Genomic DNA, 21,624 nt, shown 5'->3' with positions numbered 1-21,624 from the left:
TTCTAGCAGCTTCTCACAGAAGCCACCCTTCTAGCCCCTTCATCACCAAAACCTGGCCACGTAAACCCAATACAGTTCCCCACCACCATCCAGCTTTCAAAGGCGATTGCTGTGTTCAGCAGTCTTGCACTCATACACCAGACAAGTATTCTCACCTGAGTTTATTTTGTATGCACTCTCTACGTAAGCAGAAAAAAAAGCAAAAGGAAAATGAACTGTTCTGAAATATCAACCTAATACTTTTGGCTACACTATCTGCTATACAACCTCAAAAACAAATTGTAAAACATGGACACAGCAGTAATACAGACACTTATTTAGTGGCTGCACATAATTACACCTGCACCAGAAAGCCATTTCTGTTACGCTTGGTACGTCAAAGAGCAGGGAGTCACAGAGGGCAGATTCATTCCTGCAAAGAGTTTTTGTAGGCAGTTGCCATTCAGAAAGAATGGCAGATTTATGGTATCATAAATATTCACTGTTCCCAAATGACATTGGCATGATAATAGGTTCACCTGTCAAATACTATGTGGGGCTCAAAGACCATCTTCCCAGGAGAATGAATGAGCACAGCTGAGTACAGACCCCCCACCCAGAGATGTTCAGTATTAACATCTTTCCAAAAAGGCAAGTCTTAAAAAAAGATAAAACTAGTGGCAAACCAACTGCACCTTTCCTGCCTACCATCTAAACTAAGCACAGGTTACTGCCCTACTAATGTCACGTTGTCACTCAGTCCTCTGTAAGTACTACTCATCATCTGTTTGTCAGCCGTGTATTTGTAGATGGTCTTTTGTGTTAAGCACTCTCTCCTGAAAATATGTGATCACTTCACAGAGCCCTACCACCGGAGCCAGGCTTTTCCAGGAACACGGAGAATATTCGGGGCCCCTCGCCGTTGGGGAAGGCTGAGGGGAGGAGAGAGCTGGCTACGGCAGGGTGCCCCACACTGAGCCAGAAAGCCAGTCACCAGAGAAGAAATCACTTGTACAAAGTTGATTCACAAACTCATGCAAAAAAACTTGCACAGGAATGATGATGTGGGATGCTGTCTTGTCTGTCCAACAGCATGAACACAACTGCTCCATTACTGGAGTCTTCATTCATTTACCCCTTCCATTCATTCTTCAAATGGAAATGATTTCATCAAATTTCAACCCTCTGAATTATTTAGGAAAACAATTCTAGACAAAGCACTAGAGAGCAGCGTGCCAATACCTTTATCTCTGTCCATTCATCAGTCCTGTCAAGAGCTTGTGAGTTACACTGCCACGCTCCTCTCAGCATGTTATTGAAGGGTAAACAAAATATAATTAACTTAACACACACAAAAAAAATTACCAATAACACCTCACTAAGTTTACAGTTAAGTGGGATAAACGTGTGAATATATTTGGAGCTAACAGTGCCTTCACCTGAGAAAAAGTGTTAAGAAAGGTATCTGCCATCACAGCACTGCAAAATATGTCAAGCTAAGATGGATAACATTTATATTTTTACCTTATCAATGTGAGCTTATTGGTAACAGCTACTTTTTATGCTGCATAAGCTCAGAAGAAATAGCATAGAAAAAAAATAACTAACAAAACTGTTACTACTACTCACTGAAAGACCATTTCAATAAACACTATCAGGAAAGCTTTTATGTGTAAACAATAAAATTAATGATTAATAAAAACTATACAAGGTTACGTGAGAAATGAAAATGTTACAGAAAACCAAACTGACACTAGAAAATGGAATTAAATCTTGCATCTTGGACAACCTACTATAACATACTTCAGTAATCTGCTTTATATGGAAGCACCCTGATCCTGCATATATCTAGTGACAGGTAACACAAACTAAGTCAAGAATTTAGTCTTACACTCAAATTACAGATGTGCTTACACACTCACACACTAACGTTGCTTCTATGCCCAGGGCAATCAGAATTAAGCAAAAAAAAAAAAAAAAAAAAAAAAAGAATAAAGACTAATAAACACTTTGATCTAACAGTATCCCCTCCTTTTCCCACCAGTCTACACACGCATCCATGCACGCGCTTGTCTTTCTTATTCCTGATATTATTATTCCAGGGACACAAATACAAAACACCAGAAACCTGTAAACTGGCGAACTAATTTAACAGCCAGAACACATGCTGACCCTCCTATCCAGGCCTCATCTCACAAAAACTGCACGGCCATATTGTACTTTTAGTCAGGTACTTCCCACTCCCAGCTGAGAGGGGAGAAGAGCTAAGGTACAAGGTAAGGTACCCAAGGTACAAGTTAAGAGAAACTGAACGTGAGTCCTGACAGAAGCCATTCAGAACGTCAAAAGCAATAAAGCAGAACACACCTCACCCCTGTAATATAGCAGATCTCTGTCTTTTCGCCAGTTTCTACTGCAGGCAAAGCCAGAAAAATTCTGCACAGGTTGGGCATAATTTGGGGACATCAAAGGCAGCTCTTTCAGAGCCCAAAGAGGCTTCTGCAGAAAAATTATCTGACAGGTAGGAAAAACGCCCTTTCTCTGCATATAAAAACAAGCCTTACTAATCAATGACCACTTAGGAGTATTGCTTCCTTGCACATTTGCCAGTAATCTCATTCCAAATGCAAAGCTTGTTCCACCAAAGACTCCTCCTAAGGAACAGCAAAACCGATCACCAAAATGAAAGCCACCCTGGAGCAATATTTCTTCTGTTAAATACTGTATTTACTAAAAGGAAAAGTGATTTAATTTACAATTAAAAGTTTTGCTAAATCAGTTCTCCTTTAATTAGGGAAATCTTAAAACTTGTTTTAGAACCACCATAATTTTTAAACTAGTACCCTAGCACTTCACAGGCTGTTATAATATAGACAAGATTTACAATTTTTTAATTCAATACGAATTAACAAAATAAATGTAGCAGTAGCTCTTTATTCCATGATATTTTTGGCTTTTAACTTACATTAAAATACAATGAATGAAAGTATTAAGTAACTTTCTTTTTTAAATGCAGACTTTTACTGCCACTGTTTACTATAATGCTAATGAAGATTATAATCTCTGCAACCCCAAAATTCTACTGCTATGAATTATGCTTTCTCACTAAGGTTTCTGTGGTTTAATTATCTTCATCTAATATTGATATTTGGTACTTGGATGTAATTAAGAATAGGGGAACCATTCTTAGAATACTATTCCAATCCATTAGGCAAATTTTCTCACTATGATATGAAAATTTTCATCTACTTAATTAGGACACCTACTTCTTCTGAGCCTAAGTACACCTAAGCTATGTTTTATCATGGCCTAAGGAAAAAAATGAAACCACAACACATCAATTATGCCTCCACTCAATTGTACAACTATTTTAAAATGTGTGAAGAGTTAAGACAAAATTGAAAAATTACCATAATAGGCTTTTGACACTTCTCTACTTAAGCAAAAATTAATTCTAACTCCCTGTTTTTATGCAAAGCCTTTATAATTTCTCTAATCTCAAGTTCCCATGAGAGAGAACGTAATACTTTCAAGTACAAGAGTGTAAGGCTTGGCATCTCCTCTTTTTAGTTATGCAGTTTATTTGATGGAAGTCTAAACCGCTAAGCCTCCCTTTGTGCTTAATATAAGCCTTCCTCTGTGGAAATACAAGTAATTTAAGTAAAATGAAGTTTTAGGAAGAATGCATTCTCTTGCACAGAAAGCTCCACTAAAGCAAAGCTTTTTTAAATGCAGCATCTGTTTCCTAAATTGGTCTAGAACCTGTAATAAAAATAAACTAAAAAGAAGCCAAATTTTTTAAAAGTACTTCTACATATGAAACATCATAAACACAGAAACAGTCTAATGGAGTAACTTATTTATCATTTTACTGTATGTTTTTCAGTTTCGTCTTGCATCATGCATGAAGACGCTCTACCAATGTAATGAATTTGCATCTTCTCTTTTATTAATGGTGATTACTGTTAAAACCTACCGCTTATATTACACAAGTCAGCTATACTGCTGGCACACACTTCCATATACAGTAAGGTGTGTGGATCACATACTAAATTCAGAGTTATTTCATACATTTCTTTGCCCTCAGCCACAGTTGAAATATTTGTACATCAGATACTCTGCTACAGCAGCACATGGTGTATTACGATGCCTACAAACCTATTAAGGTCACAGAAAGCCTGTGCATATATTTAGTCTATTCCCATGTGAGGCAGAGGTATATTATTTGCATACTATTATGCACTGAAAATCTATTCAGCTATCCCCACTGGAGACAACTCACCACAATGACCTAAATAGTATTCACTTCTCCAATATTTGAAGGAACGGCAAATAAATGGGACCCAGTGCAGACAAATCCAAAACCAGTCAGAACAACTAAGAATCCAGGCTTGTAAATGACAAACACAAATGAATGCAGACCACTGTATCACAAAAAAATCTCATGGAAGCAAACAATGATGAAAAAAGTGAATTACATGCTTAACAGAAGACTACAATGTTGAGAGTGAAAACAGCTGGAGAGATAATTTTAGCAAAAAAGCTCTGACATTAGTCAAGCTTATTATGACCACAAAGGAGAGCAGAGTCTCAAATCAAAGAATTCACTTTAAAATAACCTCCTTACATTTGCAGTGACAGCAGCAGTTCTAATATAAGCTGCCCAAAACAAAGCAAGATAGCTTTTGATATTTTAGCTACAGCACCGAGCAACAATTCACATGACCTTAGAAACTGAGACCCCTGGGACACGTACACATTACTTGTTCAATAACAGCTGTAATACTGTTCATACTTTCTGTAACCACGTACTAACATGCCATAGTAATCGTCCTCTTCATTTACATTCTCCCTATAATTACAATATTTTGATTAAACACCCGCCAGCCTCTACTCCCTTTTTCTGCTCATCCTTCCTGATTTCAATATAGCCACAAATGAAGGAAAACAAAGTATCTATGTACTTTGTGCAGAAAGTCAGAAGAGATTAACATAACAGTCCTTTATGGCCTTAAGTCTACACCTCAGAATCTCTCGCTGTTAACCTTGTTTTGCTTTTTGCCAACATGCTATATAAAGTTTACTTTAAGCTGTAAGCATTTTTGAACCTGTCTCTTTCTGTAAAGCTCTGAGCATAGCTACAGCACAATACAAACAGTAACTACAGTCTTAAAATCACAGTTGTGAGCAGGTTGTAAAGCATAACAAAAGAGGATCATAGCATAATCAAGTCAAAAGCCAAAATAAATACATAAAAAGATCAATAGTGCATATTGAAAGGTTTGTGCATACAGGTCTTCAAATACATGGCTGACTGAGCTAAAAAAAAACCCACAAATCATTTTTTTAAATATAAGAAACAATTTTTAGAGTTCATTGTTATGCAGCTACTACTGACCCTTCAAATGCAGTTATTTGAAGTTCAGATGAGTAAACCACAAAGATCTACAGCACTCTGTAAAGCCTGAAATGCTAGTCACTTCCTGAACCCTTGCTTCATTTTACACCTTAGATAGTGCTTATTAAAAAGAAACGACTACAGGAATTACCTCTTAAAGAAGCTGCAAATCCAGCATTGCACCTCTAACAGTTACAGCTACTATAGAGCCAGGATCTCTCTTCATACATTTTTTAATAGTACATCTGACAATTCTATATGCTGATGGGTATGAAACTGATGTCTCATAATCCATGAAATGGGTGACGCTACCTTCACATATAATGCCTCATATTACCAACATTCTCAAGGGCAAACTGAGCACTCCCATGATATGCACAAAGGCCTTAAATCTATTTCCATTTCAACTTTCCAGAGTAACAATTATTTTCACACTCTCACCTGCTCATGAGAAGAAGAAACAAAAAAAGACACCACCACAAAAATTTCCAGGGAATATACATACACTTCATCTGTTTTGGCAGATACTACCTATTCCAACTGGCTTTAGAAATCCTGCAGTCACATATCCAGCCAGGCTGAAAAATGCCTTTTTTTTTTTTCCCAAGCAGTAGTTTTCAGCTCTCTGCTATGCTAAAAAAGCACAGGACTCTAACGTGGGGGAGAGCAGAGTGTGGCCATTTGAGGGGCAGCCCCTAGTTAAATTACTCCAAGCTGCCTGTCAAACTCATCTCCTACCCTATGCCAAAGAAGAATGTCAATCTTTAAATGTAAGGGTTTTCATAGGTCAGGGAAAGAGAAAAGAGACATGACCTCAGAAAACTGAACTGTTCTGTGCTATACTTCTGTGTCCAAACTGCAGGATCTGTACGGTCTAAAATGGTCATTTTGAAAACACCGCATCAGTCGCATCCATTTGTGCTGTTGCATCTCCCTGAGGAGATGACTATCTCTGATGGAGAGCATGGTCTAGGGGTCACTGTCACCTTCCTGGGTGCCACTTTTGTGAACAAGTGATAAATTTACATTCCAAGACATGACAGCAGAGACTGGACCCTACTGATGCCCAGACAAGCTAATAATGTACATGAACATCAAACAAACACTTTGATAACTGCTGAACTAACTGTTCTTAACAGAGCTGTGCAATAGGAAAAAGGAGATAATTTTTTCATTGTTTTTAAAAAAATACTTGTTTCATTTTTTAAAAATGCAAAGATGGCAGTAAAGTTTCATGCATAAACAGGGAAGAAAGGATGGACCTGCATGCAACATGTCTGGCAAGAAAAACCTACCATCCTCCATCCCCAATGTCTCTGGGCAGCTGGAGCAGGCCATGGCAAAGTTTCCCCTTCTTGGCTTACAGAAAACATTATATGGTATTTCGAGTAGGAAACAGTTAAAAACAACAACATCACAACTAACTGTTCAGGTTCCTCATGCAAGATAACTTTGAATGCATTTGCTTATTCAACCCATTGTATTCAGCTATAATTGGAAGAATTTATTACTACATTCAGTTTCTCTGTAATGCTTGGTCAGCAACAAAAACCACTCATGCTTCTTTTCCGGCTCCGCCAAGCAGTATTTTGTGCAAACAAAAGAAGAGCTCCCCATGTATGAATATTTCGGGAGTCTATTCTTACAGAAATTGAGTTCTTCATAATTACTGCTAAATTTTTAAGATTTGGGAAGCAGCATTTGAAAGAAAAATAATTTTAAGATACGTATATTTATTGTGACTTGAAGACTAAGAGGAGAGCTTCCACCTAATATTGCAACTTAACAAAGAGATATAGCAGCAGAACCTTCCCTGTGGTGGAGAAACAGTAAAATAATGACCCTGGATAGGCAGAGTGATCACCTACAGCTGTCCTTTAACATTAAGATGGAAGAAAAAGGACTGCTTTACTAGGTCTCTGCTTCCAGAGGGTTTCCCTCATGCTCCAATGAAAAATATAACAAAACAAAAGCAGCTGCACCGTGTCTGTAAAAACAGATCACTAATTTATGCTAACTCCACATTATTGTATTCTGTGATCAGAAAGAACTGATGAGAAAAACAGCAGCAAATTTAAAAATATATAGTTCAAATCTTTTACAAAAACACTTTATGCTACGCTTAGAAATATACTCTATTTCAGAACACCTCTATTTCAGAGGTGTTCTGACTTTGTTAATAAGATTTCATTAGGTTAATGTGCCACTTAATTTCTGAATGAGAAAAAAAGAGACACAACCTTGTTGTTTCTGTGGACTACCAGCTTACATATGAAGGTCCTAAATATCATCAACTGACTCTGCAGTAATTCACTAGATGAAAAAAATACCTGAAAGTGTTTCTAGTTTAAAGTTTTGCCCATAAAAGATCTGTAGCAGCTACAACCAAGTCAAAAATGTGTTTTGTGATTTCTTGGAGTGAGTCAGAGAAATAGGGGACTATTCCATTCTTAACTTACTATATATAGAAAATGAAAATAATTATCAAAATAATTAAGCACTCATTCTCTAGATTTAAAAGCACACCTTGCATACATGACTCATACACACAGCAAGACTCTGCTCATAATTTTTTTAATTCATCTTAATATTTCAAGAAATATTAGTGAACTTCAAAGCACCTGTAAGCACCAAGTAGCACACAGTGACAGCAGGAATATCTTTATGACGTACTTGGTTTGGTGGTTGGCAAAACCATGCAGTAATAGCTTTTCACAGAACATTTGTTGTGCTCCTTCTGAGCAGTTTTCTACTAGGTAGTATTCAATTTAAAGGAAGTAAAAAATTTAAATAATCTCTAAGTTACGCAACAGTGAGAGAAATTAAATCCACATACTGTATATAATTTCGGGAAAGAAGCAAGTTCTTATTTACTGGATAACATCCAGTCATGATTCCACTTGAGTACTTCCATTAGAGTTATAAAATGCAGGCAAACCACCTCTAGGTTACACAATTCACAAACATATGTTTAATACAGAAAAGGAATTGAAAAAAAAATTAGTAAAGCACATTAATTTCTAACTCCTATACACCCCAAGTGCCCTAGATGAAGAAAGGCTGGTTCAGCAAAAGGTGTAAAGCACACCTGGGTTTAGTTCTGCACATGAATACAGTCAGAATGCCTACAAAAGTCCAAAAAGGACTTGAGGTCAGCTGGTGAGGAAGAGGATATTGACAGATTTCCTTGACATACATCAGAAACAGTTTTCCTCACCTCTAGCCTGGAACAGACAGACATGAATGCTGCCAGAACAGGTTGTTGCTCTCCATATACTCCAAAGCAGCCGCAAGAAGTTGCAGTGAGGTAAGGCGACAACACTGACCACAGTATGTTGCTCAGAACTGCAAAAGTAAAACCTGACTAGGCAGGTGTCCTAGTGCAAATGACATGCCACAAGGCTTTTTGTTGTGCAGACAGGCAATATATTTTGTTAAAATAAAACTAATTCTAAAGGGAGAGCACTTCCTAATATTTGATTAAAAAAAAAAAAATCAATTTTCAATCATTCTGAAAAGAATTCCGTTCTGACAAAGAAAAGCATTCCTGAGACCACCTGTGTCTGTGCTAATAGGTGCAGCAAAATTTGGACCTTTTGGTGAAAGGTCATATTTTACCTTTGGTATCATCTAGCCAAATACTATGACCAGAGCTTTAAAAAGCAAACTATGCTTTAAAGTTATATTCAAACACAGCTACATGAATGGATTTTCAGAGAATGTATAAATAGCTGTGTCTAGAACTTTACACATCCGACCTGACACATTTAAGTACCACAAGTTGCTTTTGAACTTCTTAGATTGTAAAGACATAGTAAAACGCAAATATTACCAAAATCCTTTCAGACTTTTAATAAATTATTATCCATAAAGCAAAATTACTGTCTGCATCAAATAAATAAAAATCTGCGCTTCTGTTGTGCTACTAAGCACCTTTCATACTTGACCAAAGTTCTAAACACCACTAATGGTTTGTATAAAATGTAAATAGGAACCAAGGCTCCATCATCAGAACAGACGTAGACTGAGTGTGAGAGGCCACCCTTGAAATGTAACAACTGCAACATTTAAGTCTGAGCACTAAAATTGTTGTGTTATAGATAATAAAAAAGTACTTCAAAATCTATACAACATGGTGCGTTCTGTTCTCTTAACACTGTTTCAGCCATTTCTGCTAAAGAAAACCTCTCTCAATTAAATCAGCATGAAAAAGAAATAACATCAACACATGCAATTAGCTAACACCCCTCTACTAAGTGAGAATGAGGTCCTGAGAATAAATTAAAACTAATCTTCAAAGCAAAAAGATTTTATTGGGGAGGAAAACTCATTACAGAAGCACAGAAATTATGGAAACAAAGACCTTCTTGCAAGACTTAATACAGAATTGCAACTTCACAGTGATCTTTGATGACCATCACCCTGTCCATCTTTAATTCTGGAGAACCCTCTCCCATTTTCTTTCTTAAATTCCTTATTTAATGTCCCTTATTGTGGACTGTAGTCAATACCTTCAAACTAGACTGGATGTGGCAACTCTCTAATGTCTTCCGAGTCTAAACTCAGCAAAGCTAAAGGTGCTTACATGAGTTGCTCAACTGGAAGCTGGAACAGAGAGACTTATTTAGTCAACAGGGTTAGCATGATCTCCCAGTAATCTCCTGAGATTACAGGAGGCATTTTCTCCTAAGGCTTCTACAGAGAGGCTACAGATATGTAATTGTTAAAAACTCTACAAACCAAACAAGCTTAACACATACCTCCAAAAGGAAACTCAATCTAATTTAGTTAGAAATTATATCTACCGTTCCCCCATGCATCCCCCTACATGAGAAAACACCTAGGAACTCTTTCTTTTAAAGTAAATGTGCAACTGTAAGACATGTCAAATTTTAAGTACCTGTGAAATTGTCACTAGTGGCTAGAAGTTAGTTTCCTGAAATACCGTCCTGTTTTAACAGCATGTTAATTTACCTGCGTAACATTTTACAATGGACTAAAATAAGTACGCAAGTTGATCGTGGTCTGAATTTGCTGTTTCACTTTGTTTTCAATTATAACATCAGGAGATCTGGCATTTATCCACTGAAATGTGCCTTTCATCAATAAAACATTCTTCCATCCAGTAAGATACCTGTAACAATTTAAGTGTCTTCAATATTCTAAATCCCAATTTGACAAAATATATTAACACACAGTGACATTCAGAGCATGAGCACTGGCACTGAAGTTTGGTACTTTTATTAAAATACCTTCCTGAACTGGAAAGCCAGCAATGAATATCCTTTATGATAAATGAAAATAGTCTTCTCAAATGCAATTTCTCCTGTTCTTTCACCAGACTTGTTTCATCTAAAGACAACTGCAGAATTAGAGCAGTCTCTCCTTTTTCTCAGCCTTACTATTCATAAGCTTACTCTAAGTAGCAGCACTGTATGCACGGCTGTACACAAAGGATCTAATTTTAAATGTTGTTTTACATAGGTATTCCTCTGAAAGCTTGACTTTTGACATTTTAGAAGTGTATATTAATGGCTGCATTCCTTTACCAAGCATTAGTGGGTTTTTCTTCAGTTAAAAGCAACCTTTTTCCTTTTGGTTTTGAAAATGGAGAAAGCTACTTTATCTAGAAAAGTCTGATTTTGGTTAGTGTCTAAAAACTAGTGGCTTAAATGTTAGTGTTTGTTTTCACACTCCTATTTATTTTCATTTCTTCACATTCATCTTTTTAATTAACTGTGGTCTAATGCATTAAGTATAGCACATTTCTGAGAATTAGAACTTTGAACTTTATAGAGTTATTATTCTTTTGGTTTTATACTGCTAATCATAAATAATTACTAGTACCACAAAGTTTAAGATCAATCCCAAAATCAGGTTCTGGGTCTCCTTTCATTAAATAGTTAAGGATGTCTGAAATTTTCTTGTGGAATAATCAGATTAGAAGTTAAAAGGTGATTTCCATTCATTAGTATAATATTTTTTTAAAAGAGCAGAGATGAATTACTAAAGACACTGTCAGAAATCACATGTAAATGCCTAAGGAAAACATGTAGACTTTTAGTAGTGCTCTGGAGAATAAATTTACTGTGATAGAATTAGTGGCCACATTGACTACTAACTATAATTAAAACGTACTTTGGCATTATACCAATTCAGGATACCTGTCTACCATTGTGAAATTTCAATGTATATTTATGCTACAAATATACATTACTGATGCCTTTATTTCTGCCTAGAGATAAACAAAGCATGGATTAACACGCAAGGAATCTTACATATGATACAGAACCAACAAAGGCCAACACAAAACAATGCGATTACCCACTTGGACAAAGCATCGTAACACCACAAATACTATTAACTCTTTTTACTCATGTTATTTTTTATTTCTTATAATTTCTTTCTTTTTTTCTTAAAGTAGAAAAATATTTGTTCACATAAACTTAACATGGCCCTTGTACTATATATCCAAATTGTCACAGGCCCCTCAGAAATGACAGATTATAATCCTGGCAACACTAATTCACCAGGATGCTGGTGCAGAGTATGCTTAACTGGTTACAGCTCCTAGAGACTCAAAAAGAGCATCACTGTCGTACAAAACCAGGACACGATGCCTGACTCCTTGACACCATAGCTAAACAATGGTCATTTTATTCTCTTTCTCCACATCAAAGATATTTGCAGTTCTGTTGGGTCTCTTTTGCTCCCTTGTGTGGACCACAGCTCTACATTACCGGTAAATTTGCTAGGGCAAACAGAGAAGAGTACATAAAAAACAGATTTTTGCCTTTGCACAGTGCAATATTCTATTGCAGTATAAGACACAGTAGCCAAATGAACACTCCGTGGTTATTACCCACCTAATGTTGTAAAAATATTACTATGACATTTCGTCTGGTCAACCATCTTAAAGGTTAATTCTGTTTCCTATTTGAGATTTTCCTCTAGGTGAGCCATTCTGTGCAGTTTCTATTTACTGATTCCAAACAACCCCCTAACTGTTTCATTGCTCACTCTCACTGTTAAGAACATATTGACTGGCTGCCTGCTCTGCTGTTTAATTCATTTATGCTGAGAGTCAGGCATGAAGGCAGAATTTTAAATGTGACATTTGCAGGCTGTTGGGTCATTTGAAGCTCTAACAACACCAGGGAGTTCCTGACATACAAACTGGTCCTGATTTCCAGTCTTCCATGTTCTGAACACATCAGAGATTCTTCCCGGAGGTGCAGATTTCAGCCAAAAGTTTCAAAAATCCCTTGTGCTTACATCTCACAGAAAAGACCTGTACACTTTAAAGTTTTAAAATAAAGCATATGTTTTCTTTAAGAACCAGCACTGCCTGCAGCATGCGACTCAACTGCTTAAAAACACTGATTGACAAAGGTATTCGGAAAGATCTACAGTAGTAATTAATATAATTAATACTAATAGAATTCCGTAAGCAACTTTGACATTTAGTGGACTTTTATTTGTTCCTTTTGATCTTTAAGCATTCAAAACCAGCTCAGTCTGAAACCATGTTTATCTGGCTATTGCTATCCTGTCCAACATCAAGTCCCAGTTTTCAGGTTTGGAAGTTCTTATCTCAAGGAAGTGAATGGACTGTACCATTTTGTCTCCCATGATGACCTGTCATTATCTTCCCCAACTTTCAGGTCAATTTTTCAGAGTATACCTGATTACCTAAAATATTCCATATTGCCAAGGTACCATTAGGAAAACAGTAATCCAACCTCTTCAATTCTGACTTGGGAAATAAAACTATAGTTACCTGTCCGTGAAGCAGGACTTACATCTACAGAGTTAAAAATCTTTTTTGAGAAAATTCAAAATGACTGCAACAGAGTAGGTCTTTTTGCTTTTTTTCTTCACCAAGAAGGGAAATGCTACATCTCAACACTCACATTTTGCAGTATATCACAAGATTTATGTATGTTATTTGGTTATGAGTGTTTCCACAAAATGGGCAGAATCCACTGTGGCTAATAGCTAAGAATGAGAAGACACGTGAATGCAGGCTGGGAATCTCATCTACCAGCAGGACAGATCAAGAATCAGATCTTGAACTTTGAGAAAAAAGCAAGAATGGAGTATAGAATCTTCTGCACAGAAAAGATCTCGTCCTCCTCTTTGGCATAAATTGGAAAGGAAAAGAAAAAGACATGCTATAATAAAAACTGTAGCTTGCTATTCAATCCCAGCTTAGATGTCCACATCATCCCTCATTTGTTTACCTAAATCAATGAGACAGTATTGATTTTAAATAAAGACACAATCTAGGCAAAGTCTCAATCTCTGGTTTTTGTATTGTGCAAAACAAAAAGCAAACAAAAAACCCTTCGTGCAAAGCAGAAAGTATGACAACACTGCTATAGTTAGAAACAGAAATAGTGCTAATTCAGAACTGCATTAGGAGGGGAGGTTGTCTTCCCTACTCAACTCATCATGACTATTATTCCACAATAATGATTCTATACTTTGGCTGCTTTTTCAGGAAGAGTAATATGATTTAGGTCAAGATGCAAATCTGAAGAAATTAATGGATTTTTTTTTTCTTTTATTTCAGTAGACACACAACAATTTTAACAGCAACCTCTGAAGTGTCAACCATGTCATACAGCAAGCATCTTTTCATTGCCATGTTCAGAATAAGACTTTTATAATTTAATAGTTGTCATCTGAACAAGAGCATGTTGTTTTTACATACTTCCAGCATGAGGACATTGATTCTGTATGACCTAGAAAAGCAGTTTAAATATTACAGATGTTTATTCTCACAGAAAATGCTTAAAATAGAAAGATGTACCTGGTGTATTATCTGAGCTACAGGAAGTTGTTCAGCATATTTTAGTGGTTCTGTCGCCAACTCATCTTTCAGAAGCCTGGGAAGAAATGAAGGTAAGATTTATCAAAGTTAGTACAATGTTTACCAAGTTAAATCCTGAAATTTAAGTTTCAGGTACAGTACTTATAAAACTATGGTATCTGGGAGATTATTTTTCTTAAGATGAAGAAAAAGTGTATTTTAAGACCTTAATTGAGTATGTTTCTTACAAAGTTGAGTGAAAGAATAAACTTACAGTAAGCAGAAATGCATGTAACAATGTGGATTTTTTTTAACCAAAGCACATAAACCACAAATTTAGCAGCAGATACCTAAGAAAATCTTTACATTTAGTTTTAGGTGAACAAAGTACTGGTGAAAGCTGGATTGATATCTCTGCAGACAAAAAGTCTTACGGATTTACAGAGCAGATTCAGCACTGTTAACAACACAAGCTTCTTCACTCAATCCTGCCAACATAATTCAAATATGACAATCTCAAAAGGCAAAAGTGATTATTTATAATTTCCCATTTTTTCCTGCAAGTGCACATCAGTGTTCAGCTGTGGTAGAAGTTTAACACCACAACACTTGTGCATTTGCCAGTGCAGCAGTGTGTACTACTGGTTTCAAGACAGACAAATAACTAGCATAAACAAAGAGTAGACTACTTCACAAAGAAAATGCATCATATCCCTTTAAACCTCCAATAAACTGTAGTTACAACTGAAAATTCAGAATCCATAAGCAGTCTCTTAAAAGAATATTTAAATGATAGTAAATTAATATGAAAGTAGGTTTTAAACCCTTCAACCATACTGCTTTCTTCTACTGGAACTGCACAGCATGTGCTACATTTTCAAAGTATCATTCAAGGCTTTCATCAGTCATTCCTCAATCTTTCTGAAGAGTTCTGAATATAGGAATTTGAGTAATATGACAAGAAATGAAGGGGAAAAAAATAAGATCCCTATGAAAACAAGGCCCTTCTACAAAGTTAAAGCAGAATTACTTTCAGTCAAAAACTGTGGCCAAGACGTTATTTTCCAGGTTCAAATTACTACCTTATATCCATTCTAGTCAAAAATGATACACATTTGCTGGGTTAATTTACCTGCAGACTGGCTGCCAGGTAAGAGCCAGAAACTACAGACTTAGACTCTGTACTGGGAGTCAACAGGCTGTGGTAAGAGAGGACAATAAATGCACATCTCTTCCCTTCTCCATTTCTGAATTTCTGTTGTGGTTTGGAATGCTTTTAAATTCCAAGAGCCTGAACACCCAAAAGTTTGTAATGAACAGAGTAGGAGGAAGCATGAAAGTCTTACTGTATAAGAAATTTAAAAGCAGAGAACAAAAGAAATACGGCAATATTTCAAAGATCATAGTGACAGTTCGTCTAGAACTGATTAATGTGCTTAAGGAAAATTAAGCAAGGTCTGAATTACTGAAACTAGTCTACCAAAAGAGTTCATTTACTTACATGTTTTTTAGAGTTTTTGGATTATTATGGCAGCGATGAATTTGTACTCACAACATGAAATATACTGCTGTTACAGTCCAACACAACCATTAGAGCTTAGAGTGGGCTCAGCAACTCTACCGCAGTGCGCAGAAGGAACCTTTCCACTCATTTCTTTTCTACTTTCTCTCATTTGTGGAGTCCCGACTGCCAAACATACCCCTGTCTATTCAGCTACCCCAGTCAGTGTGACTTGTAGATGACTTCTGTTCTACAGGGAGTCGGTTAGCTGACACAACACCTTGATTTATGGATACCGGCTACATAAAGCCATTTTTTAGCCATAGTTCTAGGTACGAAGTCACTGCACACAGAACAAAATATTTTTTAACATCTTGAACGCATACCTCTACAGTCTTTACAGGGACACTGCAAATCTGGAAAAAAAATTCAGTATCTCAAATCCCAAAATTAAATACTTGAAGCTGCAAGTAACAGCTAAAATTACTACAAACTGAATGTTACCAGAAAAAAAATAATTTTAAAAAAGGGCTTGTCTGTTCTGTCAAGGACTTCATGCATTTGGCCATGTTTTCTGTCTAGACAAGAGTCAGCATTCCCTTGCACAGTCACTCTCCTTGTCAATTGCAGGAAAAGACCTTTCTTCAAATGTCAAAGGATTAAAAAAGGATAGAGAAAAATTATCAAAATAGTTTTGAGCCTTAGGATGCTTTACTAAAAAACCAGGAAGGGGAGAGTAGGATAAACACGTATTTTGAAGTAATTAGATTTAAATTGAAATTAGGTTGATAGGAGCCCTTCAACATCAAGACAGACTGTTGGGGTTTTTTTTCCTAATTAACTTTCTGGGGAAAAAACCAAAACAAAACAGGTAAATTGAACCATACTGCATTTTTAATATATAAATAAGATCTAGATTAGATAGGTGCACATTAAATATACACACATCTACATACATTAGTGTATTACATACACTGTAATATGCACACATGCACACACACAGTTATTTTGTAAGAAAAGTTCAGAATTATTCTCTCAAATTTTTTTGCTTAAATGCTATGAGCTTCTTGTGTATGTACTCAGTGATGTACCAGCTGTCAAGTCTACAAAAGAGAGTTTTGATTCTTCTGTCCTGCAGATAAGCCTCCTCAACTGGATGAGCACATATCTTCATCTTTTATATTAAACTGCATAAATTAAAGCATGGAAGCTCGAAACTCTTGACAAAAAAAGCTGTACGAAATATTGCCCAACTATATCCTCTACCTAGAGCAAGTGATTAACCTGAGCTAGCAGGTACCATAAAGCAGCACATCAATAAACTTTAGGCATTTAAAGTTACCCAATAAAGTGCAAAAATAACTCAAGAGTAAATGATCTTTGCAAATTTGACAATAATAGTGAAGTTTTCATTATTATGATACTGCAGTGCTTTTACTCAAAGCCACTGCATCACATTTTGTCAAGTGAAAGAACATACCACTTCCTCCTAGTACCATACGCTCAGACCTGCTTAACCAAAAGTAACTGACACGGATATGCAGATTATTGAGTTGACATAAAACATCAACAAGTTTTTACGGACCATGACTGGTTTTGGGGGGGGGGGGGGGGCGGGGTTTGCCTAAATTGGTAAGCATATATATGGCTTTACAAAGGTTTTCCTTTCAAGTGATAATACATGGGACAGAAATTCAACCTCATGACAGGGGTACCTTCTAGGCCTCAGTGTTCAAGTACTTATATACAGTAAGTTTAGAAAAATGCTTCAAAGTGCTTCAAGATGTCCAGTTCTACCAGTATAACTATGTCACTTAGCCATACCATTGAGTATTCATGTTAACAGATATAAGCAATTTAAACTCCATTCTATTACTACAAAGGCCCCATAGACCTTGTTTTCATTTCTCAGAGCAAGCACCAGTTTACTGGTCTAAATATTTGTATAACAGGTATAAGGCAATTTCTGAATTTCTTTTTGCTTCTTTTACTTTACCAATAAAACCTGTTGTGCAGTCATTCCTTCTAACAAAGGCAGAAACTGGATGATGCAACAAGAAATTGCTATCCTATAAGCAGCACAGAGGACAACACTGCGTATGAAAGGCTTCCATGAAACATCCATCCTGAAAGCTTCAAGAACGGAGTAGAGTCAAGACTTTTCTGTCCTGAGAAAAGGCTGGAAACAGCTACTGGAGCCTAAAAGCCCCTGCAAGTGGGCACAGAAACTATATTTTAAATAGTCTTTTAAATAAGAACAGACACAGCTCGTTACCAGTAAGATCAAGCAACATGACATAGCTCACAACTACACGGCTGAATTCTCTCCCACTAAGCGCAGGCTGCATCCAGAACTGGCGACTCTAGACACATGTTATGCCATGAACCACGCACAAACACTGTCCAGGAGAGTGCTAGCTGGCACGAGCCAAAATGGTATCAGGGACTGTGCTAACAATTAAACATCACATATGACTGTGAGACAGTACATCAGTCTAATTTGCAAGTACAGAAGCAGCTTTATATTCTGTCTTGAAAGGAAATTACATTGGTTAGTCTGGTCAGTTTTACAAGTGGATCAAAGAGAAGCTACAATCAGGGCAGTCAGTACCAAGAAGAAAGAAATTTGCTGCAAAACTGCTACTTCATGTTACACTAGCCCTGAGATTAGTAGCCCACTAACATCAGGCCTCCTAGGCTGGAAGAATTACCTGTTAAAGGTAATCCTCCCCTAAAAAGAGTAAGAGGTATGAAGGCCATGACTAGAGAGGAGAAAAGGGTCACATAAGAGAATGTTCTACTTCCTCCTCTTTGGCAGGGTGGAGGAAGAGAACAGGTCTGGAGAAAGACCATCTCCATTATGATCATCCTGATCTTGCCTCTGCTTTTAACAGAGGGATACAAGTAAATTGGTTACTGCTCTCCTTCCAGGGATAATTTCCAGGTGCCGGGGGTGGCATTCACTTTTGCTCAAAACCAGCTATGTCAAGGGGGAAAAAAAAAAAAAAAAAAAAAAACACAAAAAAACTCAGCTGATAGAATTTGTGCTCAAATCATGTGTAGCAACTTGAGGCTATAATTTCACAAAATTAGTTGGCCTCACTGTTTATTTGACACTGAAACCTTTATAAAATTAAGGGCTAATTTGTTGTAATACAGATTTCTTTGTATGTTTCATTTATTTCAAAACAATTCTGTTACAAAAACAAAAGTCACTTTTCATGAATTAATTTCCCAGTAAGAAACAGTCCTTTCTGTCTCAGTTGAGCATGACAGCAGAGTGCTGCCAACAGTGCCAAAGCAAGCTAACACCGTGGCATATCAGCATATACAGCATCACGCCTGACAGCTGGTAACGCAAAGCATAAGGAGATCTTGATTTTCAGGGAGAAGACTAGAAAGAAACATAAAATCAGAAGAGAAGTGGGAAGCAGCAAGAGATAGCAGAAGAGGAGGATCTCAAAAAATTCAATTTAAAAGTTATTTTTAAACTGCCACTGTGACTGCTCTTAGTTGAGGGAAAGTAAGCATGAAACAAACTGTGGAAAGTGAATCTAAATCCAGTAAAATGTGTCAAGATATTTAGTGAAAAAATCTTATTTGTTATTTATATTTGCATGCTCACTCTTACGGGAAAAATCCTGAGAGAGTCAGTGTGTAGTAAAGAAAAATAAATCCCTAGCATCGAGAGGTGGCACATTTTGCCACAAGTGCTAATCCAGCCTACGGTCTGCTACACAGAATAGCTGCACTGGCTTTAGGGCAGAGATACATTTTATCTCATGCAAGTATTTCAAAAATACAGGGAAAAAAAAAAAAAGAGCAGCATGTGATCACTAGCTGGTTTGCTCATGGCAGAAATGGGCTGTTAAGAGACTTCAAGTTAGAAAAAGTCTAGGTAACAGGACAAGCCATAAAACCTGGCACTCTGGCAAATATAAGCATTCACTAATTATATATGGCGATAGGACTGAGGCCAACATTTCTTCCTTCCTACAAAGTCTCTAGATGTGATGGCTTGGACAGCACTCCCATTCTTTCACGCATGTCACCCATGCGCAGGCAGTATGTTTGAAACTACTATTCCTTGGTGATATGTCCTAATATATAATCACCCCTCTTGGAAAATATACAAAATCAGAGTGTGAACACGGTACAGGAGAGGGTATCAGAGACAGAAATGCATTACATACATGGAGTTTGGGGATTATCTTCTTTATTTGCTGGAGATGTACAAGACTCACACTGCTCCTGAAGTGCAGCCTGGACTGTTTGACAGATAACTTCTGCGTAGTGTGAATGAAAATACTGGAATGGGTTGTCCCACTTCTACAAGTGGCTCAAAAGCAGAAATACTGCAACTGATCGGACAGGCAGTATGTGACCAGAGGATGCAATTAACACAGCAGTGGCCTAAATCAGACACCCTACACTGAAAAGTTGAGATGATTAATCTAAACCTGTATAGCACACTGATAGCTTCATTGGCTGTAAATACATGAACACGCTTGCATCTGACAATAAAAACAAAACATCAGAGCTTGATGCACCACATCAGAAAAAGTTATTAGGTTTCCTATTAAAGAGAAACTGAAATGGGCTATGTCAGGTTTGAGTGAATAGTTTAAATTGGCCATTGAGAAATTTATCTACCATATCCATATTAGAGAAGATTAAGAATTAGACCTTGGATTAATGCCAGTTACTTGATCTACCTCCTAAATCCTAACTTCACACATATTTACGAATAGAGTATGTTTAAACAACAGACGCACTAATCTACATGGAAAATGCCAGTGCTTGAAAATACGAGAAAATGATTAACTCTGCTCTTTCCCCAAAACTGTGCTCATCAATCCTTCTCTTATCTTTTTAAGGGAATGCAAGATTTGCCTATAAGCATGTTTACCACATAGAAAGACACAAAGGAGAGAAGCAAATACTTCAGAGTATAATCATTCCAGGTAACTTCCTCACAATGTCTCCTTCTGTCACCAGTTTCTTCAGCTAAAGAGTCAAAACAAATATTTTGGCTACTTAAGAAAGCATTCAGTATATGCTTTGTGCTGCAGCCTTTGCTCAGGTGAGTAGAGATATCCCTCACTAAAAACCTGATACACCTAATAATGCAAACAATTTCATTCACTATCACAGTACTAAGTTTTGGTAAGTTGGACAGCTGGCAGCTTACCTTGGGCGACCTTGCAGGACTGTCTAGCAGAATGCTAATGTTCATCTTTTGCAGTTCATTGCTGTGGAGTCTGAAAGTCATGTCTCTGAATGGGCAAGCAATTAGTGCATACTCAAAGATGAGGAGAGGAGGGAATTATGTCTACAGTGGAAATATGCAGGCATTGCACAAGTACAGCCAAGCACACTAAGATTTTTTGGTCCATGAATGCTGTGACATAGTACAAGTCTAGAGTGTGTTTTACCACAGGTTGAACAATACTGTCTCTGCTCTTTTCTGGCCAGTGACTTTTGTCAAAACACATTTAGTCACTGAAGGGACTTCTCTGTTCTTCCTGTTCCTATTTTTACATTTAGCCAAGACACAGGAAAGGAATGAAAAAGAATACTAGCTTAAGTAAGCAGAATTGACTTTGCTGCTACAGGAAAACATATGACCTGTAGGGCTTCATTTTGTTATCTCTAATATTCCACATTTTAGGTAAATTAGAAAATCTCTTTTGAATTAATTTAAATATGATGATGCTGCTGAAGCACAAAATGCTAATAAAAAATTTGAGATAAAAAGACTAGCTAAGTCTCTCCTCTATCATTCAAAAATCACCATTTGAGTCCACAGCTAAAAGTAGGTTCTCACTCCTGCATTCTCATAGCAGGCAAGGGTTTGGAGGGGGAGGAAAACAAAAAAAAATCCAAACTAAAACAAACAAACAAAAAATACACACTAGAGAGAGAGAACAA

General features: G+C 36.8%; 1 protein-coding gene across 4 annotated transcripts in view; it reads right to left on the bottom strand.

The window, feature by feature from the left end:
* PIGK (phosphatidylinositol glycan anchor biosynthesis class K) overlaps window positions 1-21,624 on the bottom strand; it is a 71,427-nt gene that overhangs the window by 12,127 nt on the left and 37,676 nt on the right. For 3 of the 4 annotated variants that reach the window (XR_015259263.1, XR_015259264.1, XM_086754005.1), the window contains exon 10: window positions 14,193-14,268. Coding sequence is in view for 2 of the 4 variants with exons in the window: in XM_086754005.1 (XP_086610131.1) it covers window positions 14,193-14,268 (76 nt within the window). In the remaining 2 variants the exon portion in view is untranslated. Of the gene's footprint in view, window positions 1-8,684; window positions 8,723-14,192; window positions 14,269-21,624 lie in introns of those variants that run through there. The other variant, XM_086754006.1, reaches the window with a different exon arrangement.

The sequence above is a fragment of the Chlamydotis macqueenii genome, chromosome 8 (genome assembly GCF_036417535.1).
Source record: "Chlamydotis macqueenii isolate bChlMac1 chromosome 8, bChlMac1.mat, whole genome shotgun sequence".
Lineage (NCBI taxonomy): Eukaryota > Metazoa > Chordata > Aves > Otidiformes > Otididae > Chlamydotis > Chlamydotis macqueenii.
This window is presented reverse-complemented; position numbering and strand designations above follow the sequence as displayed.